Below are 25,148 nucleotides of genomic sequence, written 5' to 3'. Positions count from 1 at the left end.
TATAATAAACTAATAAACTAAATTAGAGTAGGGTAGAGTAGAGTTGAGTAGAGTAGGTTAGAGTAGAGTAGGTTAGAGTAGAGTAGAGTAGAGTAGATAGAGTAGATTAGAGTAGGGTAGAGTAGAGTAGAATGGACTGGGGGTAGTGGACGGATCGAACCAGAAGGAGGCAGCAATGCAACACTGCCAGCTGCCGTAAACCCCCAAAGAAGAAGAAGAAGAAGAAGAAGAAGAAGAAGAAGCAGAAACAGAAACAGAAACAGAAACAAGAAGCTAACCGCAGCTGCTGACATTTGCTTACCATTTTAGCAACTTTAAGGATGTGCTTTCTGCTCTTAAAGTTAGACTTTGCAACAATTCAAACTAAATTGATGCTTAATTTCAAGTGACGCATTTGAAGTGGCGTTGTTGTAGTTTGGTTTAATGCTGTCCAAGTGTTTGCTAGGTTAGTTAACTTAGCTTAGCTTAGCGGGTAACGCTAGCTAAGTTAACAAGGCAAGTTAAAGTTAACTACAAGGCTTGATAGACACTGAAGCATCACTTCCAACTGATGGAGGCTTCTTTGGGATCTCTGCAGAATCCTGACCTCAGGTAACATAAACTGTGGCTAAAGCCAGTGACTAGTAAGCTAGCTAGCTTACTTAAGCTCATTTCTTAATATCACAGGCAACCAGTGATGTTGAACTCTTGCAGAGATGATTATTTGGCATTTTAAAGGATCTAGCAAACATCCCAATGTTTTTATATGTTGTATCTGTATTCCAGCTCTGTCCTGTCATCATGTGAGCCAGAGCTTCAGGAGCTGATGAGACAGATTGACATCATGATCAATCATCAGAAGAGGGAGTGGGAGGCTGAGATTCAGGCCATGGAGCTCAGGCTGAAAAGTGGGAAAAAGGAGCTGTTGACTTCCAGGAATCTCATTGAACGGAGGGACCTGGAGGTGCAGTAGCAGATCCTTCCTATTATTATACTATTATACTATTTTTATTGTACTGTTTTTATGCAGATAAACCAGTGAGGGTCCTCTGTTGAGAAGAACCGAGAGGGCTAACATGCTCTTTAGTTATAGCAGGAGGACTAGAGCATTTAAGAGAGAGAAAGAGAAATGGAATATCATATTATATATTTGCAATCATTCACATTTTTATAACACCACAACTGTCATCACTCCTTATCATAGATCGGAATGCTCCGCAAGCAGCTAGAAGAAGTCCAGCCTGGTCGACAAGAGTTAGTTACCAAATACGAGCAGCAGCTGCAGAAAGTCCGGGAAGAGGTGAGACACTTATCAATTGCACAATTAAAAACAAGCGGTCAAACAGCAGTGACTAATGGGGACAACAATTTCAGAAATTGGTCCAGTATTGAGGGAGAACGCAGTAATTGGCAGCTGGGAAACGAGCTGTGAGGGCAAGTGAGCGGCATCAATGTAACATTACGTCCACTAAAAGTGCTTGTTTTTGCCACTGACCGGCTCAGATTGTTATTAGAAGACCTCACCCACATTGTGGAAATCATTTGTGGCATTGAAAATCTTTTAGATAACACTAAGCTACGCTTTCTGTACTACAACACAACAAACTGCCTGGCTGCCACTCGCGTTTCCACCATGGATGTATTCCACTATTCCACCATTGTCTTTCGGCAACACGTCACCTCGTCAGATTTCAGAAGGAGACTTCTCCTTGTGCGAGACTCTTTCCATAATGTTGTCAGACACTTCTAATAACAATCAGAGCCTGTCATGGCTAAAACAAGCACTTTTAGTGGACGTAAATGATGCTGCCAGCTTGCCCCATTAGCACCATATTGCTGCTGGCTGCAGCGCTCTCCCTCAATACTGGACCAGTTTCAGAAATTGTTGTCTCTATTAGTCAGTTAGACACAAAAACATGGGAAAATACCAAAGTTCCTTAACTGATTAGTAGATTGAGGTATACATTTTGTAACAAAAAATTCCAGCTCCTATTTACAGGTGCATTAGTCGTTTACAGATCTTAAGTCAAAGTTTACCTTACTTTATTTCTTATTAACCAGTTATTAACCACTGAACAAAAATGTCAATAATCTGAAATCTGTGAAGTGTCATCCTTAAAAGTATTTGACAATACAATTCAAGGCCTCTGATTAAAACTTGAATTTGAGAATCTTGTCTCACAACCATTTGTTTCCGGCAGTTAGATAAATTAAAGAGAAGTTATCTGAAGCTTCAGCGTAAACAGCTCAAAGAGACCAGTGGAGGAGCAAATCCTAAAGAGGCAGAACGCTCAGAGGTGACCCAACTCTTTATATCCTGTTTCTTACGTTACCCATGTCACTTACCGACTGATCTTTACTGCAATCTGCTGGTTATATGGAGTATAATCATCCTTGTCCCTCCCCTGCAGGAACATCAGCAGCGCTCTTCAGAGTGGGAGCAGCAGTGCATCCAGAACCAAAAACAACTGGCAGCACTGGAGGCCCAACATAAGAGCCTGACTGATGAACTCACACACATGAAAGTAAGAGCAGATTAATAACCATAACTTGTAAATGATGTCTAATCAAGTTTAATGCTGAAGCAAGATGGAGACAGATTATTTTCACACATATTCTCTGTCATTTCATCTCCAGTCCCAGCGGGCGTTGTGGCAAAAGGAGAGGGAGCAGGAGGTGCAGCATCTGCATACCCAGCTGGAGAAGGCTCGGGGCAGCATGCACTCTCAGGAGCTGGAACTGGAACACCTCCGACCTCTGGAGATGTGGGTGGGACACTACCAGAGAGAGCAGCAGGTTAGCACAACGGTAGGAACGTATTACAAGTAGTGGCATATTAAGAATCAGAAATTGCTTGTTAACAGCGACACCTGTGGCCGTTAAGTCAACGAAAGTCAGCGTCCTGTTGCTCTCGCTCGCGCTTGTGCTCGCTCTACATAGACATGAAGGAGCATCGCTCAAAACAGTAAAGCGACACGCGTCAGCTCAAAATACAATATCACTTTATATTTCAGCTGCTTGGCAGTAATGTTAGCTGACCAGACGAAAGTCTCTCCATGAATCAATGCTGATCCTAGAGTTGGCTTTTCCTGCCTCAGTCTCCCGACCGCGGCCGGAGGGAACAGGGGAGACACCGGAGTTTTGGTCGGAGACGATAACGTTTCTCGCTGAGGAGCCCCGTCACTTCACAAGACACGGGAAACCTCTGTTGGTCTGGAGGAGCTGCAACAGTTATTTCTGGACAAACTTCCACTGTTCCACTAGATATTCTCAGAGCTAAACTAACTCTTCTGCAGTGTGGAGTGTGCGCGCATGCACATGAGAGTGGAGCGAAAGAGCGAGAACGAGCGTGGTGTGTGAGTGAAGGCAGGCAGGCAGAGGAGCAGAGTACAGCAGAGACTCCAGCCCTGGAGACCAAAGCTACAGTCTCCCCCGCGTCCTCCGATCGCGGCCAACACTGTTTAACAGACGGGCTTCACTAGATACAACCAAGAGGTTTTGGTGCTTCACTGTAGTTTATGTTGGAGTCTGAGTCTGACAGCGTAGCCACACGGGAGCACGCATGGGACACCGACCCGGATTGATTGATTTATTATACGTGTAAGAAGTTACAAACAGTCCCTTTTTAAAGCTTGAGACAAACTTAAGACTAGCTCGGGCAACACACAACTGACGTCATCGGTTGACAATGTCAGTCATCATATCAAACATGTTTTAATAAATCTGGCTCTGAAGATTTGTAAGATGTATGATTTTATCACACTAACTGACCCAGACTGGATCAGACCAGGTCCAACTTGGTTACGTCACGCCTAAATGAGATTCAGAATTGGCTTGCAATGTGTGTCCCCGCCTTAAGGTGATAAACATGGGCCCCTCGGGCCTGTTATTTTTGTGGGGGCCCCTACCATCCCAGATTTTAAAAAAGAAAGAAAAGGTAGATAAATGAGTAATTCAGTGACACATTTCAAGCAATATTCCACTAAATGCTATTTTTTCAGTCATATATTTTCATCACTCAAGTTTTGTTAAAATTATTGTTATAATATCGTATCGAGATCGTGAACCCAATATCGTGTATCGTATCGTGAGCTGAGTGAATCGTCACATCCCTACTACACACTGTACCTTTAAGAGGTACTGCTGAAGTCAAACAATATAGTTTGAATATTTTTCTTGTTGTAACACATATTTTGCATCAGTTTCTCTTAGTCCAGTTGACAATCAGGTAGAAATTCAAATCAGCAGAAGTTAGTGACAGACCCACAGTATGATATCAGCACAGAGATGACTGAGACACAAAGAAAATGAAAAAAAATATTAACATTTGTTATTTTCATACGGCTGACACTTCGGCAAACACTGCATCTTGCCTATCAGTGTCCTGGGATCGTGATTGTGACGCACTTTGTTCAGATTGTTCTAAAAGAGACACCTGTGAAGAGGAAGACGCTAGACTGTAGGCTGATAAAAACTTAGAGATGTGTTGGTATATTTTCATGCTACGATTATTATGGCCAAAAACAGCTCGATAATCATCAAACTTTCCTGAAATACTACTATGAGTGCAAAATGTAGACAAATTACTTCACACTACGGTCGCCTTGGATTTAAAAAAATCTACTAAACTGAACAGTGAACAGCAGCTTTGTTGTTCTCAAATACACTAAAACACCATAAATAAAAGCAGGTTGTTTGTTTAACGACAGCTGACTGAAAACTACTATAAATGTTATGTCTGTGTCTCTTCGATCTTGTGCATGTTTTCCTGTTTTTGCACATGTTCTGATTTCTTCTGGATGTTGATAGTTGTGAAAGAACCAAAAAAATCCCACCCACCGTCGACCATTTGTATTCATTTTATTTACAACATTTCTGTCCTCAGCTTTCTTAAGGTAAAATTCATGAATTGAAATTGAGTGTGCAGGATTTTTTGGTTCTTTCACAGTCAGTTCATGATGTCTGTCTATAAGAACTTTGTAGTAACGTGGCATAATGAAGAGAAGAATGTCACTCACAAAAACTAACCTAATCCACCTTGTTTACCAGTAGATTTGTGCTGCAGTGTAGGAGGTTAGAATATCATTTCATCAGCTGAGGATCCGCTGCTGTTCCACAGGTCCTTTCAGAGGAGAGGGATGAACCCCACCCCACGCTGGACTCCCAGGATACATTTGTACAAAGAGCCAGTCTCGAACGCCAAAGGCTTCGCAATGAAGCTGCCAGACTCAACCAATCACTGCGAGCTAAAGACCAAGTCATTCGGTGGGTGGATTTCTACCAAGGCTTATTGAAAGAGGCTGGGACACAGTTTTGAGCTCTTCGGTATGACACATGCGCAGTGTAACTGGAGCTGCAGTCTTGCGTTGCTATTTGCTCAATTTTGGTAAGTGCAGATCAGATTTTACTGCGCATGTGTTGAACCCCAAGGATATGACGCATTGGTGACATCTCCTCTTTTCACCCTCCTTGATTTAAACCTGGAAATAATGTGTTCTCTGTGCTGGCGTTACAATGTAGTACAGCAACAATTACACTAGAGGGCAGTCTATACTTATACTCTGGGTAGCATGCACCGTTGAGTAGTTGCAATACTATAGGTTCAATGCCTGAGTGCTGTATGAATAGAGTGTTTATAGCTGTCAATAAAGCACAACTGTCTTGCTTCGTAGCTCTCTGGAGGACTGCCTGGCAGCTCAGGGCTGTGCTGGTGTGGAAACCCTCAGACTAGATCTAGAGAAGACTGCAACCAGGCTTCACTGTGCTGAAGCATGTGAGGCTCATCTCAAGGCTGAACTGGCATGTCTCAAAGAGAGGTGAATGCTGGCCCACGTTATTATTATTTTGGACGTATACGCTGAGGGCTGTCCTGAATACCATTTTTGTGGCTTCGAAGCTTCGGTGACAAATATTCAACGCACACACACACACACACACACACACACACACACACACAGCCTCTACACGCAGCAGAGAATAACTCATAATAATTAATGTTGATGCATAATGAATAATGTGGGATAACTATTACTTGTTTTATGTGCTTTTTGGGACTTTTGGGGTAATACATATAAATTAATGAATAAAAACTAGGGTTGCCAATCGATTAAAATATTTAATCGCATGATTGTCCATAGTTAATCACGATTAAACACAAATTAATCGCCTTAAAAGGAGATTTGTCAAGTATTTAATCCTCTTATCAACATGGAAGTGGACAATTATGCTTGTTTTATGCAAATGTATGTATATATTTATTATTGGAACTCAATTAACATCACAAAACAATGACAGATATTGTCCAGAAACCCTCACAGGTACTGCATTTAGCATAAAAAATATGCTCATATCATAACATGGCAAACTGCAGCCCAACAGGCAACAACAGCTGTCAGTGTGCTGACTTGACTGACTTGTCCCAAATTGCATGTGATTATCATAAAGTGGGCATGTCTGTAAAGGGGAGACTCGTGGGTACCCATAGAACCCATTTACATTCACTGATCTGGAGGTCAGAGGTCAAGGGAACCCTTTGAAAATCGTCATGCCAGTTTTTCTCGCCAAAATTTAGCGCAGGTTTGGAGCGTTATTTATCTAGTATGACATGGTTAGTAATGGTGGATTCCTTAGGTTTACTAGTTTCATATGATGCCAGTAGCTTCAGTCTAGCTTTAAAACTGAGCCCGCTACAATTGTAAAATCGCAAGTTGCATTAAAGGGACTGTTTGTAAGAATCAGAAATTGCTTGTTAACAGCACACCTATGGCTGTTAAGTCAACGAAAGTCAGCGTCCTGTTGCTCGTGCTTGTGCTCGCTCTACATAGACATGAACGAGCATCACTCAAAACAGTGAGGCGACACAAGTCAGCTAAAACCCCAATATCACTCTATATTTCAGCTGCTTGGCAGTAATGTTAGCTGACCAGACGAAGGTCTCTCCATGAATCAATGCTGATCCTAGCGTTGGCTTTTCCTGCCTCGGCCTCCCGACCGCGGCCGGAGGGAACAGGGGATCTCTGAGTTTTGGTCGTAGACGATAACGTTTCTCGCTGAGGAGCCCCGTCACTTCACAAGACACGGGAAGCCTCTGTTGGTCTGGAGGAGCTGCGCCATTTATTTCTGCACAAACGTCCACTGTACATTCACTAGATATTCTCAGAGCTAAGCTAACTCTTCTGCAGTGTGGAGTGTGCGCACATGCAAGTGAGTGGGGAGCGAAAGAGCGAGAACGAGCGCGGTGTGTGAGTGAAGGCAGGCAGAGGAGCAGAGTACAGCAGAGACTCCGGTCCTGGAGACCAAAGCTACGGTCTCCCCCGCGTCCTCCGACCGCGGCCAACACTGTTTAACAGACGGGCTTCACTAGATACAACCAAGAGGTTTTGATGCTTCCGTGTAGAGCGTGTTGGAGTCTGACTCTGAACAGCGTAGCCACACGTGAGCGCGCATGGGACACCAACCCGCAATGATTTATACGTGTAAGAAGTTACAAACAGTCCCTTTAAAGAAATTAGTGGCGTTAAAACAAATTTGCGTTAACGCGTTATTATTATAGTGTTAATTTTGACAACTCTAAAATAAATAAATAATAAAAAACGATTCATTCAAATTCTGATTTGGACGTCGATTACCATGGCAATGGTCGAAGCTTCGAAGCATTTGGGTCAGCCTGATATACGCTTGACATGTGTGATTCTGTATGTCTTTAATTTGTGATATCAACGTGAGTTTCCTTTTAACATTTTTGTGTTTTGCTCAGACTGGAGAAGGTGAGCCGACGGAGAGCCGAGGCCCAATGCGATTCCTCTGTTGCTGAAATGAAAAGGGTCAGAAATCTCCTCTGACTGGTGATGTTTTGAGAGCTTTTGAGTTTTTGACATACATACTGTATTGTGTGTACTCAGTTAACATCCGTATTGCCATTCCTCCGGGTTCATTCTGCAGCTTAGGGAAGAGCTTCAAAGGGCCAGGCAGACCCACAGCGGCGAGGTGGAGGGAATGAGGAAGGAAGTGTCCAAGCTAACCGCTGAGCTGCACCAACGTGACGTCATCGTCAGCACACTGCAAGGTTCTTCATCCAGCGTCCAGCAGCAGCGAGGTGGCGAGGTGGAGCGAGCAGAGCAGAAGGCAGCTGAGCTTAAAGTAAGCTAATAAACAGGTGACATTATAATTATGGAAATCAACGATCACATTACAACAATCACAAGGAAGCCTTGTCAGGGAACATGAGCCTTTATCAGACATGGAATGTGTAACATGAGTTTTGTCATTCAGACATACTCTAGGTGTGTTTTTTACGGCTTTATTCAGACATGACAGAGATATCACAAATCACAGAGAGAGAGAGAGAGAGAGAGTTGATATATAATGATATAGGGCTGCAACTAACAATTATTTTCATTGTCGATTAATCTGTCCATTATTTTCTCAATTAATGCCCTAATACATTTCAATCATTTGTTAGTTTATTTTATGACCTTTTATTTCATTTCATCATTTCATTCATATTTACAGCATGTTAGCGTTGTCGTTGTCAACATGTTAGTATTTCTCTCCAAGCACCACTGTGCCTAAGTACTGCTTCATAGAACAGCAAGCATGACTGTGGACTTGTTTTTTTTTACCTCTTTTCCAACATACAGGAATAAAATCATTTTTATGGAACTTATATGAGAAGAACATCCTCATCAAATTGAAATTGTCTTTCAAGTTTTGTTAAACAGATTTTATTTTATTTTTGCATGAGAAATATTGTACTACCGCGCTCCTTATATCCAGAGTGAGATGAAATGAGATGAATCCGTCTGTGCATATTTAACCTTGTGCTGCTCCTGCTGCTGCCTTTATGTTAAAGGTGCTCTATACCAGTGATTTTCAAAATGGGGTCCGGGGACCCCCAGGGGTCCTTAAGGGGGTTCCAGGGGGTCACCAGCAAAAAGGGGAATGATTTATTTTCACTATAAATCCATCCATAAGTAACACAAGAATGTATTTCAGAATGTATGACTATTTTGTTCATGGGTTTCATGCATTTCTCTAATAAAACATCTAGGAAAAATCCTATCCGACAAAATCGTATCAAATGGGGGTCTGTCTAATTTGTGTCAGTTTAGGGGTCCTTGACGTGAAAAAGTTGGGGAACTTTATTTGATATCCAGAGTGTTGATAAAGCAGCAAACAACTATTTACTATGTAAAGATATGGTGGAGTAATGTCTACCTGAGCAGAGAATGAAGTCACTTCCCCTCTGTGTGGGTTGTAATCCAAGGTTCTCTGTGTGGTTTACATAACCGTGCTGGCCGAGTGTGCATTTAAGTGCATGTGAGCAGGGCTCTAGACTGCGACCAAAATTATGCATATGCGACCTTTTTTTGGGAGTGTGCGAGTAAAATTTGTACCTAGTCGCATTGTGCGAGTGCATGATCATTACTATTTTGGTAACACGGTTAAGAGCGATGGTTATTGCAGATGAAAGCAGTCCTTGTTCCTCACTGGAGCAGCCTCTCTATCCTCTCTTGCACTCTCCTCTGTTCTGTGGAAACCTTCGATGATGAAAATGACTGCACGTTTTGTGTAGCGCACCGTTATTATTAAACCTCCCTGACAACATAAACACACACACGCATACACAGTGTATTTGGCCGATCCGTCCCGCACGTACACACACACACACACACACACACACACAGAGACACGTACAACATATACCGCCGGCCTCTGATCTCAGGACAACTGCAGCGTCACCGGGGAATTATTCTCAAGTCAGTGAGTTAAACTTTCTAGTAGTTACCATTAACGTTACAGTTAGCTAACGTTAGACTGTTGGATGTTAACGGTAACGTTACCAGTTAACGCTCACTAACGAGCCGGCAGCCGACGTTTGTAATCACAGTGAGTGAGCTGACGATAACGTTACGTTAACGAGGAGTCAAAACTCCACCACAGCTCATATCATGTTACTGATGTTAACCACTTATTTACTTACTTACTCCTCTCTTTGTCCCCTTTGGGTAACAAGGCTGCAAAGAATGAATTTAGTCCGTAGCAACATGCTACGTCGCTCCTCATGACAGCAGCATCTCCAGCAGCTCCTCCAGCTTTGGAGCGAAGCTAGCAGGGCCGGTCATAACTTTTTGGGAGCCCTATGCAAAATCTTGTTTTTCGACCAAATGCTATTTTTTTTCATAGCAATATAAAATAGATAAAAGAAAGGGAATTATGATTATACATATTATATTTAAATAATCACAATTAATAATTATGTTTTTATGCAAATAACCACTACAGATGGCAATAACAAACCACAGTTGATGGAAAAAAGTGAATTTCAGACCCCGCATCACACACTGCAGGGCTCCAAAGCCAGCCTTCCGGTTCCCCCCTCAGGTTAACACTGTTATCTCTGTCAGCACTGTTGCCGTTGTTTTCACTGTTAGCACTGTTAGCAGCCGTTGCCATGTTGAGAGCCATGTAGAGGCAATAGAAATGCTCTGAATTATGTATTGAGCACCTTATATGTGACAGCATTCAATTCAGACTTGTGTTAGAGGAGTTACAGAAATGTTACTCGGCTGACCTAGTAACATTACCATCGTAACTGTTACTTAAAAGGGACTCGGTGAGTTGTCCACAAGATGGGAGTTCCTGAGAATAGCTTTGTATTTTCTTGGTATTAACTCCTTTTTCTTAAAGGGCTGGAGAAAACTGCATTATGCTGGAGCCCATGCATCTGCTCAGAGGTTCAGTCGAACAAATCCGATATTTCTTCTTCTCTGACTCTCTCAGATGACTCAGGCACAGCTGGAGACTCTGCAGACTGAGAACCAGCATCTGAAGGATCTGCTGCAGAAGCTGGAGTCAAAGTCACCTAAGGTTAGTCTACTCTGACATAGTCATTATATAATTTACTCATTACACATTTTACAGACAGCAGCAGACAGGATTCTTTTTCTTAATGTGGCTTCAGTGTTTGTTTCTAAATTGGACTCCTCTCTTCCTCAGAGGGGGGATTCCTCGCTGGCATCCCTGAGGGAGAGTTACATGTCGTCTCTGAGCAGCCTGGAACAAGAGAATCGCCAGCTACGGCAAGCGATCGCTGAGATGCACGCCCGACTCGAGGCCTCCAACCGGACCTGTCACGACAGATATGAACAAGCTCTGCTGAGCCACGCCACGCCTGACCAACCACAGCCTGCTCAGGACAGGTACCTGCCGGCGTATACAAAGACACACACACACACGCATAAAAGATCAAGAAATTGAACCCTTATGAAACGTCTTGCTTTATCTGTAGCAGTGAAGATACTGGACATCGCAAACACAGGGAGGAGAAGATGCCGAGAGAGTCAAACACACCCTCTCCCTCTCCAATGGTTAGGCTCATCACTAATAATAATCCACAGTTGTAGGTGAAGGTAATGTCCTACAGTTGTGTTTTTTTTTTTTCCCTCCCAGGAGCCTCCGTCAGCGTCACCTACGGACAGCATGGTCTCTCGTTTCCTGGATGAAGAGAGCTTTCTGGCCAAGAAGCTGGTCCAGAGACTGGACACCCACATCCAGGGTATGAGAGACAGCAACACGGAGATTGCCTCCAAGTACCTGCCAAGTGGCTCAGGCCCAGAGTCTGCCCAGACTTCAGCAAACAATGGCTAGCGATGAGAATAAATCTGAAAAAAGTGCCTTGAACAACATATGGAAGACTGCGTTCTTGTACTTAATGAGATCTTACACGTCGGAAAATGACATTTCACTCACTTGTCTTTACTTTAGAGACGTCTTTTCTGACTTTTTCTGACAGTCTGCACAATTAAGTTCAGCATGGCAGCGCAGAGCTTTGAGTACACTCAGTGTTTCATAAGAGCTGTCAAAAGGAGCAATTGTAATTCAATATTCCAGTGAGCTCTCAGGCTGTACAGGGCTGTGGCCTCTGCTGTGGCCTCATACAACCTGACCCACTCCGTCTCCACAGTGAAGGATATGAAAAAAAATTTTTTAGGATGAATTAATTGTTTGCTCTTTAAAACATCAGAAAACAGTTAAAAAAAATGTCTATTACAGTTTCACAGAGCCTGAAGTAACATATTAAGATGTCTTGTCTTGACTGACCAGTAGTCTAAAACATGAGGATATACTTTAAAGTGACTGTTTTTAATTTCTTACACATATAAATCATTGCTGGTCGGTGACCAATGCGCGCTCGCGTGTGTCTACGCTGTTCAGACTCAGACTCCAACACAAATTACATGGAAGCACCAAAATCTCAAAGTTGTATCTAGTGAAGCCCGTCTGTTAAACAGTGTTGGCCGCGGTCGGAGGACGCGGGGAAGACCGTAGCTTTGGTCTCCAGGGCCGGAGTCTCTGCTGTACTCTGCTCCTCTGCCTGCCTTCACTCACACACCGCGCTCGTTCTCGCTATTTTACTCCACTCTGACGTGCATGTGTGCACACTCCACACTGCAGAAGAGTTAGTTTAGCTCTGAGAATATCTAGTGAATGTATAGTGGACGTTTGAGCAGAAATAACTGCTGCAGCTCCTCCAGACCAACAGAGGTTTCCCGTGTCTTGTGAAGTGACCGGGCTCCGCAGAGAGAAACGTTATCGTCTCCGACCAAAACTCCAGTGTCTCCCCTGTTCTTCTTTTACTGGGAGAGTGGCTGCATGTCCGCGACACTACAGTTAGTTAACGCTCCCGGACAGGTGAACTGGGGACTCCCGTCAACGAATATCTGTTGTGCTCCTGCAGCTGGTACAACGCTGCATGCTAGGCACAAATCTTGTCGGTTAACGGTTAATAATCGGTAAAGAAAATTTTTCAAAATGAGCATCCCTAGTTGATAACGTTACTCGCTGTCGTCGCCGTCACTCTTTTTCTCTCTTGCTTCACCACTCACTTCACACATACACACACACACTCTACGCACTGGCTCTGTTCCAAACGGCTCTAGAGAGGGACATTCAAATTTTTGCGTCGGCCACCGTAGCTCTCCAACACGCACACGGGAGAGGCTTCAGTTGGTTGCAATCTTCTCATCTCACTGCTAGATATCGCCAGATCCTACACACTGGACCTTTAAGTTGGACATTTTTATGCCTCCACGCCGGCGATTATGTTTTTGGGTTGTCCGTATGTACCATTCTTATGAGCGCAATATCGCACGAACGCCTGGAGGGAATTTCTTCAAATTTTGTCACAAACTTTCACTTGGACTCAATGATGAACTGATTAGATTTTTTGTGGTCAAAAGTCAAGGTCACTGTGACCTCACAACTGTCCCATTCTCGTGAATGTGACATCTCAGGAACACCTGGAGGGAATTCTGTTACATCTGGAACAAACGTCCACCTGGACTCAAGGATGGACTGATTAGAATTTGGTGGGCAAAGGTCACTGTGACCTCACAAAACACGGTTTTGGACATAACTCAAGAATTCACATGCTTAATTATGACAATTTCACACAAATGTCGAACAGGATAAAATGATGAAGTGATAACATTTTGGATAGACATGGATGTAAACTGCAATGTGACTGTTTGGCAGAGGCATACAACCACAAGGCGGTAAATGTAGTTGCTACTAACGACTATCAAATAAGTTTATTCATTTTCTGACTCTCCTAATTCCAATAAATGTTTCAGCTCTGGTCAGCTTGTAATCCAATGGAAAAGGACAAAAAAGTAGATGTTTAAAAAGAGAAGAAAACTCCTTGAATTGTGCAATGAATCGCACATATGATGTTTGTCAATTTAAAACATAATTTTGCAAGTCAAGAAAGCCGTAGTTTGTCAAGGGTTTGTCGTAGTATCATTTAGTTTTGTGTGAAACTGCTCAGTGAACTACATCACTCATCTCGCACAACATAAGTCACCAACACTAGCTAGCTAGATAGCGCTAGCTAACTTAGCTATGACCACACACAAATGAAACGATATCTTACCTGATGTGTTTTATCCAGCGACTCCTGGTCTTTTTATCAGCCGGGAAGAGAGAGAAGGATCAGACGTGTTGCTGGTGTGAGTTCACCCCAGTAGGAAACACACAGACATCGTAGCTTCAGAGAGAGAGAGACCTCGCGACGTGACTTTTGGGTGTGTCGTCTTTCTGATTACGTATTTTCATAGTCTGATACTTTGTTGTTTACAACAAACTGGGACTTTCTTGATTAGCAAAATTATCTTTTAAATTGACACACATCATCTGTGTGATTCATGGAGCAGTTCAAACAGGATTGAAAAATATTTGTCTCTCTCCGTTGACTACCGTTCATATTTTTTCCGAAATGAGGTCCCATGTTCCCCAACTCTGAGGAGTGTTTTTTCCAGCAGGACAATGCTCCATGCCACACAGCCAGGTCAGTGAAGGTGTGGATGAAGGACCCCCAGATCAGGACCCTGTCATGGCCAGCCCAATCTCCAGACCTGAATCCCATTGAAAACCTCTGGAATGTGATCAAGAGGAAGATGGATGGTCACAAGCCCTCAAACAAAGCCCAGCTGCTTGAATTTTTGCACCAGAAGTGGCATAAAGTCACCCAACAGCAATGTGAAAGACTGGTGGAGAGCATGCCAAGACGCATGAAAGCTGTGATTGTAAATCAAGGTTATTCCACCAAATATTGATTTCTGAACTCTTCCTAAGTTAAAACATTAGCATTGTGTTGTTTAAAAATGAATATGAACTTGTTTTCTTTGCATTATTCCAGATCTGAAAACACTGCATCTTTTTTGTTATTTTGACCAGTTGTCATTTTCTGCAAATAAATGCTCTAAATGACAATATTTTTATTTGAAATTTGGGAGAAATGTCAGTAGTTTATAGAATAAAACAAAAATTTTCATTTTACTCAAACACATACTAATAAATAGTAAAACCAGAGAAACTGATAATTTTGAAGTGGTCTCTTAATTTTTTCCAGAGCTGTATATCATTATCGATATATGAAATGACCTATATCCTGACAGAAGATTTTGCCCATATCACCCAGACCTAGTGGGAACTCTACAACGGCTCAACTGCTCTTGGTGTGTCAGGCTCTAACATGTATTGACTGCTCGTGATTTTCATCAGTTTAGCCAAATTGTTTCAGGAAGGCGTTGCCATATATGAACAACTTCAACTGTAAAGATGCCAGATGCCCGGGCTCTTGCGCCCAAGACGTTTTATATAATATTGAATTCCATTCAAGCTTGGACGACATCTGACCTCCGTGTGTTCCGGACCGGATGGGACTATGGTTAATTTCGAAAACGGAGATTTTTTCAAGAACTTTCTATCTAAGCTGACATTAAAGGTCCCATATCGTGCTCATTGTCAGGTTCTTACTTGTATTTTGTGTTTCTACTAGAACATGTTTACATGCTGAAATGTTAAAAAAAAAATTTATATCCCTCATACAGTCTGCCTGTACAGTGCCTTCAGAAAGTATTCAGACCCCTTCACTTTTTTCACATTTTATGTTGCAGCCTTATGCTAAAATCGATAAAATTACTTTTTTTCCTCATCAATCTATACGCAATACACCACAATGACAAAGTGGAAACAGAATTTTAGAAATTTTTGCAATTTTATTAAAAAGGAAAAACTGAAATATCACATTGACATAAGTATTCAGACCCCTTTGCTATGGCACTTGAAATTTAGCTCAGATGCCTCCCATTTCCCTCGATCATCTTTGAGATGTTTCTCCACCTTGACTTGAGTCCACCTGTGGTCAATTCAATTGATTGAACATGATTTGGAAAGGCACACACTTGTCTATATAATGTCTCACAGCTGATAATGCATATCAGAGCAAAAACCAATCCATGAGGTCGAAGGAACTGCCTACAGAGCTCAGAGACAGGATTGTGTTGAGGCACAGATCTGGGGAAGGCTACAAAAAAATTCTGCTGCATTGAAGGTCCCCACTAGAGCTGGCCGCCCGGCCAAACTGAGCAGTCGGTGGAGAAGAGCCTTGGTAAGGGAGGTGACCAAGAACCCGATGGTCACTCTGGCTGAGCTCCAGAGATCCGTTGTGGAAATGGGAGAAACTTCCAGTAGGACAACCATCACTGCAACACTTCACCGATCTGGGCTTTATGGCAGAGTGGCCAGACGGACATGAGAGCCCGCTTGGAGTTTACAAAAAAGCACCTAAAGGACACTCAGACTGTGAGAAACAAGATTGTCTGGTCTGATGAAACCAAGATTGAACTGTTTGGCCTCAATTCTAAGCGTTATGTCTGGAGGAATCCAGGCACCTCTCATCACCTGCCCAATACCATCCCAACGGTGAAGCATGGTGGTGGCAGCATCATGCTTTGGGGGTGTTTTTCAGCGGCAGGAACTGGGAGACTGGTCAGGGTTGAGGGAAAGCTGAACAGAGCAAAGTACAGAGATATTCTTAATGAAAACCTGGTCCAGAGTGCTCAGGACCTCAGACTGGGCCGAAGGTTCACCTTCCAACAGGACAATGACCCAAAGCACACAGCCAAGACAACGCAGGAGTGGCTTAGGGACAACTCTGTGAATGTCCTTAAGTGGCCCAGCCAGAGCCCCGACTTGAACCCAATCAAACATCTCTGGAGAGACCTGAAAATGTCTGTCCACCGACTGTCCCCATCCAATCTGACAGAGCTTGAGAGGATCTGCAGAGAAGAATGGCAGAAACTCCCCAAATCCAGGTGTGCAAAGCTTTACACGTCATACCCAAGAAGACTCAATACTGTAATCGCTGCCAAAGTTGCTTCAACTTGTAAACTGAGTAAAGGGTCTAAATACTTATGTCAATGTGATATTTCAGTTTTTCCTTTTTAATAAATTTGCAAAAATTCCTAAAATTCTGTTTCAACTTTGTCATTGTGGTGTATTGCATGTAGATTGATGAGGGGAAAAAATAATTTTATTGATTATAGCATAAGGCTGCAACATAACAAAATGTGAAAAAAGTGAAGGGGTCTGAATACTTACTGAAGGCACTGTATATACCTGTATTTACCCTCTGTCTGAAACGCTCCGTTTTAGTGCATTTCAACAGAATTGCAATGGAATTGCATTGCTAGGCAACAGCTTGGGTCCATGTTTACTTCCTGTCAGCTGATGTTATTTACATACACTGCAACAGGAAATAAACTGGGACACATTTAGAATGTTTATGTTTAAAACCGTGTAATGGTCTAAATATTGTATATTTGTGACATCACAAATGGACAGAAATCCTTACGGCTTGTTTCAAACGCACAATTTCTGAATATGGGCTGTGTGTATTTCTCCGTATATTGAGCGTTTTGATAGTTTAACAGTGTTTATAGAGCACTTAAACCTGTTTTATAATATAAAAGACCTGAAAATCTCACTTATTACAATATGGGACCTTTAACATTTTGTGATTAGGTCATGTTGTTCCACACCTCTCTCTGCAGGGATAGCTTTTGTTACCAGACCATGGAGGAAATGTGCTTCAACTGTGTTTTTAATTGATTGAGAAATTGTTGAGCATTCATTGTGTATTCTGGCACATTGTGTCATATTTTATTTGACCTCACATAACTGTCTTTTTGGGTGCTGAATTCCACCTGGATTACTTATTGGAAATCTGACATTAAGTGGAGTTCTTTTGTCCTCGTTAGACGCTGCATATTCCAATGTATCAAGTTGCCTGGACTGCAGCTTTAATACTTTGCATTTACATCCAGAGAAAAGTATGTTGCTGTGAGCCAAAGGAGTCCTCCCCGCATGTCTGTCATAACTGGGAAAAACACCACATATGTACATGTCTGTCCCAGACAGTAGGGAGGAGGAGGCAGCGTATACTTCAGCTCTCCTTGTTTTTCAGTTACTAGTCTCTCAAACCCCCCCACCACCACCAGCACCACCCGCCCCTGCAGAGGCCCTCTGACTAGTCAAGTGCAGGAATGTGTGCACCATGCCAATGCTGTCATGAACCTTCCCCTGTGGCCTGCTTTGTCCTCATCATCAGAAAGCTGATGGAATGTTAATATCAACCATGTGATTTAGACTTTTTAACCAACGCTAAACCTCCCGAACACTGAAAGGCCAGGGGGGGAATACTTCTATTTTACTGCTTCCCTAATGGAGGACACACTGATAGAATGGAATAAAGTGTACAAATCTGAAGAAATATGTGTTTTTCATTTTTGCTGTCATACTTCTACAACAACAGATCCGAAGTTCTGCTTTCAGAGTCCAGTGAGTGACTTCTCTCTCTGGTATTTGATAGCCTGTGTTACTAGCACTGTAAGCCCCAACAAACAGCACTGAGGAATTTGGCAAGGCAGGCATTCCTCTGGCTCTCTCTGAAGGGAGGTGAGCAGGTTTTTATATGTGGAGATTCTCTGAAGGGGCCTAGTAAAAGGGAGGAGGAGAGAATGATTCCAGTCCTGGGAGAGTTTGGACTGCCTTATTTATGTAATGATTCACGGGAAAAATGTTCTTTAGGCTACAGGATGATTGAGTAATTGCTGAATTGATTAGTTTGATGAATTGAATTGTCCACATTAGGCTCTTAACCTTATCAGGAAAAATGGTTTGAGTGCAATTAGTTGTATGATGCAAAAAGAGGACATCTTCCCTCTAAAGGAATTCGTCGCCCTCATTTTTTTTGGGTTAATCAGGCTTCTAATGCTTACATTATGCTTTTTAAAGGGGCACTCCAGCAATTTAGTATTGCACTTCCATTACCTTGGCGGACTTGCAAGAGACCTATTATTTTAAAAAGGAGGCCAAGATATTCAGATTTTTAGTCTCAAGTATTGAGACACTATTGAAACACTGAATCCTACATTTCCCATAATGCTCATCAGCATCTTTCTTTAGTCTAGTAAATGCTCCTGTCTTTCAAAACTTTGCATCCCCAGTTTGAAACGCAGGCTTTCTACTAAAACAAATTGTAGTCTCCAAGCCAAGGTAACCCTGATGACGCCATCAGAGGCCATTTACTTGGTTTTTCCCAGTGGGCAACCTCCGGTTCTGAAAAGTGAAGCCAATGCCGAAGTGCCTTTCTAAAAGAAGTCTGATTGTATAGAAGTCTATGAGAAAATGAGCCTACTTCTCTCTTGATTTATTACCTCAATAAACATTGTGAACATGAGTTTATGGTCTCGATCACTAGTTTCAAGTCTTCTTCAATACAGCATGATGTTCATTTAGTAAATTATGGTACCATTTAGAGTCAGATAGACCATAAAGCAGGGGATGCTTTAGGGCGGGGCTACCTTTTGACACTACCACGGAGTTGTCCATGTTTTCTTCTTACAACTTCAACCCTTTCACAGTGTGTTTCCAGTTCATGAAAGCTGATTGTAAAAGTTTGGTTGCCTAAAAATGGCTTATTCAGCATTCGGTTGTACTCCACCCTCTCGTGTCACTTCTGGTTGCCAAAAAACAAGATGGCGATGTCCAAAGTGCTGAACCCGAGGCTACAAAACAGCAGTCCACAACCCAATGGGTGACGTCGCAGTGACTACGTCCACTTCTTAAATGTAGTCTATGTTTTCAGCCTCACCTTGTTGCCATCCTTAGCAGGTGGAGTTTGCTCAGTTAGAGTTAGGGCTATTTAGTTCAGTAGTTAGTTAGTCTACTGAGTAAACTCTATCCGCTGAGGAATACAAGAGATGTGGCTGAAAGCTTTGGAAAACCCAAATCAGTGGACGTTGTGATCAGATTTTCTTCTCAAATTTGTATTTATGAATATTAAAGGATCCCCTAAGGACAGGTTTTAAGTCTTGAAATACTCTGCTTTGAATAATAACTTGTATCTGTTATGCAGTCCATAAAACGTTCAACTATCTTGTCAAAAATATGAATACTCAAATATTTTTTATTTCAAAAGTGTAACTGCTAGATATAAGATGTCTCCTACTTCAATGAAAAGTCCATTCTCAGTGTTATGATCGCTGGAGGCTTCGAGTTTCCATATCCCACTTGAGTAAGTTGCATATTGGACCACCCACTTCCATACTAGTTGTGATGTCACAAAATCATGTTCGTATGTACACACATCTGTACCAAGGTTATAAAAGTTTTAAACTTTCAATTAGTTTTTTACTTTATTTTAGTTTTGACTTTTTGAATTCACTTTAGTTTAGTTTTAGTTTAGTTTTCAGAGTGTGTTTGCTAGTTTTAATTTAGTTCCAGTTTTTCAGAAAGGTTTAGTTTTTATATATTTAGTTTTCGGTAGTGATATATTATAGTTAAAACCTGATATTAATTTACCTATTTTTTTTTATTAGTTTTCTAACCAGGCAATATTGTTTCAGTTCAGTTTTTCTTAAAGGATGTAGTTTTTATCTAGTTTGAGTTTAAAAAAATATTTTTCGCTGCTTATTTCCTTTTTAGTTTCAGTTTTAGTTTACTATAATAACCCTGGTCTGTACACAGAGACACTTTCCCACGTCAGCAGATGAATGTGGAAACAGCCTTCTAGTAGCATACTCTGCATGTACATCATTCTGGTGCCAAACATCAACAACAAGCAAAACACATTACTGATTGGAGGGGGGCTTTAAGTTAAGGCTAGTGAAGCACGCAAATGTACACTGCTCAAAAAAAATTAAGGGAACACTGAAATCAGATCTTGATGAACAAATTATTCAAGTGTAAAATCTTTACTGATGTACATTGTATCATTTGAACAAAATGACGTAACAACGGTCAATGGAAACTAAAATCATCCACCCACCGAGGGCTGGATTCAAAATCACACCAAAAATCAAAGTAAAAAATGTAAATCACAGGCTGATCCAACTTGGGTGAATTTCATCACGGCAACTCATGATGTGACTCAGTAGTGTCTACGGCCCCCGCGTGCCTGTATGCACTCCCCACAACGTCTCGGCGTGCTCCTGATGAGTCGGTGGATGGTGTCCTGGGGGATCTCCTCCCAGATCTGGATCAGGACATCAGTGAGCTCCTGGACAGTCCGTGGCGGTACTTGGCGGCGTCGGATGCACCGATACATAACGCCCCATAGGTGCTCAGTTGGATTTAGGTCAGAGGAACGTGAGGGCCGGTCAATGGCATCGATGCCTTCGTCATCCAGGAACTGCATACACACTCTGGCCCGCTGCACCAGGAGGAACCCAGGGCCCACTGCGCCAGGAGGAACCCGGGGCCCGCTGCACCAGGAGAAACCCAGGACCCACTGCACCAGGAGATACCCAGGGCCCACTGCACCAGGAGGAACCCGGGGCCCACTGCAGCAGGAGGAACCCGAGGCTCGCTCTACCAGAGTGTTGTTTATTGTTGATTGATATTACTATATTTAAATAAATGGTCTTACTTTAAATAGCAGTTGTCTGTGTTTATTGTGCATTTATATTGTGGTAACAGCTGGTTGTGAGAGTCAGTGCTCCGATTCACTCTTCAACGTTCATCTCCTAAATGTAAAGTAGTGTTTAAATACTGGCATTTGGAGTGAACAATCCCCTTTTGAGACTGAATTAACGTTTTGGTTATTGGTCCCTGATTCCAGGGTGGTGCCCCGTTCATTATTAATGTTTATTGATAATTCTTATTAATAATAATAATTCTATGAATATTATTTATTAATTAGCTAATAACCAAACCTGTTCCCTACACCAAATCCCTACACGGTCCTGCTGCTGGGTCGATGCCCTTCTACGGCCCCGTCCAGCCCCGTCCGGCCCTCCTCGTGTAACGATCGGTCTCCTGGTATCTCCTCCGTGCTCTTGAGACTGTGTTGGGAGACACGGCGAACCTTCTTGCGACCGCACGTATGGATGTGCCATCCTGGAGGAGCTGGACTACCTCTGCAACCTGATTGGGCTGCAGGTACCGCCTCATGAGACAAGTAGTGACGAGGACACTAGCAGAACACAGAAGTAGAGAAGAACCGGTCAGGAAGGATGAGGAGAGAGCAGCTGTCTGTGGCCACCATATGTAAAACCATTCCCTGACTGGGGGTTGTCTTGCTGTTGCCTCTCCGTTCACCTGTTGTCACTTTCATTTGCACCAGAGCAGCTAAAAGTGATTCACAATCACTTGTGCTTCCTAAATGGACAGATCGATATCCCTGAAGTTTAACTGATGACGGTGTTATACTGTGATGATTAGGTGTTCCCTTAATTTTTTTGAGCAGGGTATTTAACGTCATTGAAAGAGACCAAAAATGAACCCGAGAACTTCTTCTATTTGTCTTTGAGTGAAATGTGGAAAAAAGTGAAAATTTAAGTACTGATGTTTTAATACTTAGTAAGTGTAAGTAGATTAAGTACTGTCTTCTATTAAAACCATTCTACTAACTAAAGAGCCTGGCAGCAAATTGGTTTCAAGACTCTGAGAGTGCAGTGATGGTTTGACACTCGAGTCTTTCGTTGCTTCTCTTGCTCTACCACAAACTAGCAGCAGAGGGGGCAATTTAAATACTGAATCTGCCAAGTCAGATACTCCTCAATCAGCCAGTAATATAGCCTGTTGTGTCTGTGTTTGCTGCTTGAAAGATTTTTTCTTTCCATGCTCCCCTCATGAAACAGGAATGCCTCTACAGTCCAACACCGAATGCTTTCTGTCACAAACCAGACATCTCATGAAGCCAAATTAACAAATATGTTAGTAGATTTGGCAAATTTAGAGAATAACCAATAGGAAAATTGGTTCACATTATCAGCTGATCTTGTAGGAGATATCTGAGGTATGTGTTTGAGGAATGTCTCTTATCTGTGAGATCATAACTTGTCATGGGAGTAAAGAAGGAAGAATGAAGATGGATTGTTTGTGTAGAGGTCTGATTTATCTCAGCAGAATGGTTGACAGGCGATGCAGATTGGCGGGGATTTCTTGACCTGGGACTGCCAGGAGATTAATGAGCATGGGGAAGGGACAAATATCTCTGATTGATAATTAATTAAAACCATAAATGTTGCCAAAAGAATCGAGAATTGTCTCTTCAGTATGATCCATGTGTGACAAACTACTCCACCCACAGGTTGTTGCACCTTAACAGAAGTGATAAACAAGTCTTTTTATGAATCGCTGAACTTCCCTCACGAGAGAAGACGACTTTTCCCAGAAATGTTGCAGTTCGCGTGCATTCTTCGTTGCACATTCCATGGTGGGGGCCTCAGAGGAACTTGCCTGTCGTGCTTTGCGTGTGTCCCTGTCCCACTTCTAGCTCAAGCCATGTCCCTTATTTGATGGGAACGTGTCATTGTTCTTGAGTCAGGGTGGGGTTGAGGGAGTGGGTGCAGGTTTGTCACGTGCTTTGGGACTCCAGACGTTCGCTGCAGGGACAGAGGGAAGCGTTCTTATCTGCCCGCTCGGTGCTCCGTGCCACGGGAGCGGTGCCAGAGAGGTCAATAGGAAAAGACTCATTCCTCTAACACACAATGAGTGCGTGCACACTAGTGCTCCACTTCCAGTATGTGTTTGTTTGCATACTGTGCCATGTAAACAGATGTATTGAGATATTTTCCTTTCCATCCTTTTCTGTAAAAGTTGGAATGCCACAACATAAAAATAAGTTTTTACCAGACAAAAAACATTCTCAACACAGTTTCCTTTAAACCAAATATCTTGGCCTTCCTCATGGTGCCTTCAAATGGGGTGGTGTTTATCATGTTCACGAGAAGAGTCCGTATGAACGCCCCCTCTATTCAGTGGAAAGTTTCTGAAAGCTCCGAAAAATTTACGTTTTAACGCGTTTGTTGACGTTGTCAGAAATGGCAGAGGCCATGGAAGTAAATTATTCGGTGCAATAATAATATATTGTAATTTTAGTCGTATATTGTTTTTCTTCATATTTTTATAACATGTCTGAGGAAACTTTGATATTCCCACCGTCTCATCTTTTTCCTCTGTCATTATGTCTTTGCATTTCCTGCATTATGTTACCCATTTGCCAGCTTGCTAAATTGTTAGCCTCTGTGGCTTCTAGACGCCGACAGTAATGTTAATATTGCCGTTGCTTAGCAGCGGTGTTCTCACAACTTAACCACTTGAACGGCAAACAAATTGTGTACACGACTTCCCATGTTGTAAATACGAGCTCACAAGTTTCATTTGAAGGCACCATCAGCTGATGGAGTTTGCTCAGTTGTCATGACGATGATATCACAGTTATCAAATGATCTAAATATGGAACTGTGGATTGTTTCTATAGAAGGATGGTCTCTGGTGCCAGTTGTGAATGGCCTCCTTGATTTTGGGGATTTTCATAACTCACTTTTTGTAATTGTTTAGTGCCCCTTGGTCATGCTTCACCTCCTTCTCTCTATCCTCCACCTCTCTGACATGTTGTGCTCTGCGTAGGAGGGTCCTCACAACTCTATTACCTCCATCAAGGAGGTTATGTTTTCGGTTTGGTTGGTTTGCCTGTTTGTGAGCAGGATTAGTAAAAAACTACTGGCCCAATTTTCATGAAACTTGGTGGAAGGGTGTAGCACGAGTAGTATAGGACTGGTGGCTTTGCGCGTGCATGTGAAATGCGCGTGCACGTGAGCGTGCGTGTGCGCGCGCGTGCGTGTGCGTGTGTTGGGATGCAGGTGCACCCTTGGTGACCCTGGTGACCTTTTTGTGACCCTGGTGTCCTTTTTGTAACCCTAGGGCTGATGTTAATTATTGGTAGTTATCCAAAGGTGTCTGCTGTAGGTGTTATCAGTTGCTCCACAACAAAAAAAGAAGACCCCATCCTGTGGATCCTGATGCAGATAAAAAATACAGTTGTATCCCAATATGTGTCTTTTATTACAGTATCATTAAAAGTTCAAACAAACCGCTGCTTCCTGTGACCAAAATGTTTTTGCCTTTTTGGTGTTGCCACAGAAGACCCATACTGTTGATCCTGAGTCAGATAAAAAAAAAAGTAGGTTGTATCCAAGATGTTATCAGTTGCTCCGTAAACAAAAGAAGACCCCACTCCTGTGGATACTGCTTCAGTGAACAAAACACAGTTGTATACCTATATGTGAACTCCGTTGTATCCAAGAGGTGTCTTTTTTATTACAGTATCATTAAAAGTTCAAACAAACCCCTGGTCCCTGTGACCAAATGTTTTTGCTTTTTGGTGTTTCCACAGAAGACCCATACTGTTGATCCTGAGTCAGATAAAAAAAAAGTCGGTTGTATCCAAGATGTTATCAGTTGCTCAGTAAACAAAAGAAGACCCCCTCCTGTGGATACTGGTTCAGTGAACAAAACACAGTTGTATCCCTATATGT

The 25,148-nt window shown here is 42.5% G+C and overlaps 1 protein-coding gene and 1 long non-coding RNA gene across 4 annotated transcripts; both read left to right on the top strand.

Moving 5' to 3' along the window:
• The first annotated feature begins 209 nt into the window (after positions 1-209).
• cep63 (centrosomal protein 63) lies at positions 210-11,663 on the top strand. 3 transcript variants are annotated; one of them, XM_074636683.1, is made up of 14 exons: positions 210-591; positions 766-943; positions 1,184-1,279; positions 2,181-2,276; positions 2,391-2,504; positions 2,617-2,787; positions 5,099-5,244; positions 5,652-5,795; positions 7,736-7,802; positions 7,921-8,118; positions 10,762-10,848; positions 10,978-11,180; positions 11,270-11,348; positions 11,431-11,663. In XM_074636683.1, the coding sequence occupies exons 1-14, from the start codon at positions 551-553 to the stop codon at positions 11,626-11,628; spliced, it is 1,818 nt and encodes a 605-aa protein (XP_074492784.1). In that variant the 5' UTR covers positions 210-550; the 3' UTR covers positions 11,629-11,663. The 3 variants fall into 3 exon arrangements, with proteins under 3 accessions (XP_074492784.1, XP_074492786.1, XP_074492785.1); XM_074636685.1 differs by having other exon boundaries at positions 224-591; positions 2,617-2,775; XM_074636684.1 differs by having other exon boundaries at positions 224-591; positions 11,273-11,348.
• A 2,695-nt stretch (positions 11,664-14,358) lies between these two features.
• LOC141768392 (uncharacterized) lies at positions 14,359-14,753 on the top strand. Its single transcript, XR_012594065.1, has 2 exons — positions 14,359-14,491; positions 14,557-14,753. It is a non-coding gene; the product is annotated as an uncharacterized LOC141768392 (long non-coding RNA).
• The last annotated feature ends 10,395 nt before the right edge of the window (positions 14,754-25,148 follow it).

The sequence above is a fragment of the Sebastes fasciatus genome, chromosome 5, assembly GCF_043250625.1.
Source record: "Sebastes fasciatus isolate fSebFas1 chromosome 5, fSebFas1.pri, whole genome shotgun sequence".
NCBI lineage: Eukaryota > Metazoa > Chordata > Actinopteri > Perciformes > Sebastidae > Sebastes > Sebastes fasciatus.
The sequence above is the reverse complement of the archived record's forward strand: the minus strand, read 5'-3'. Positions and strand labels throughout refer to the sequence as shown.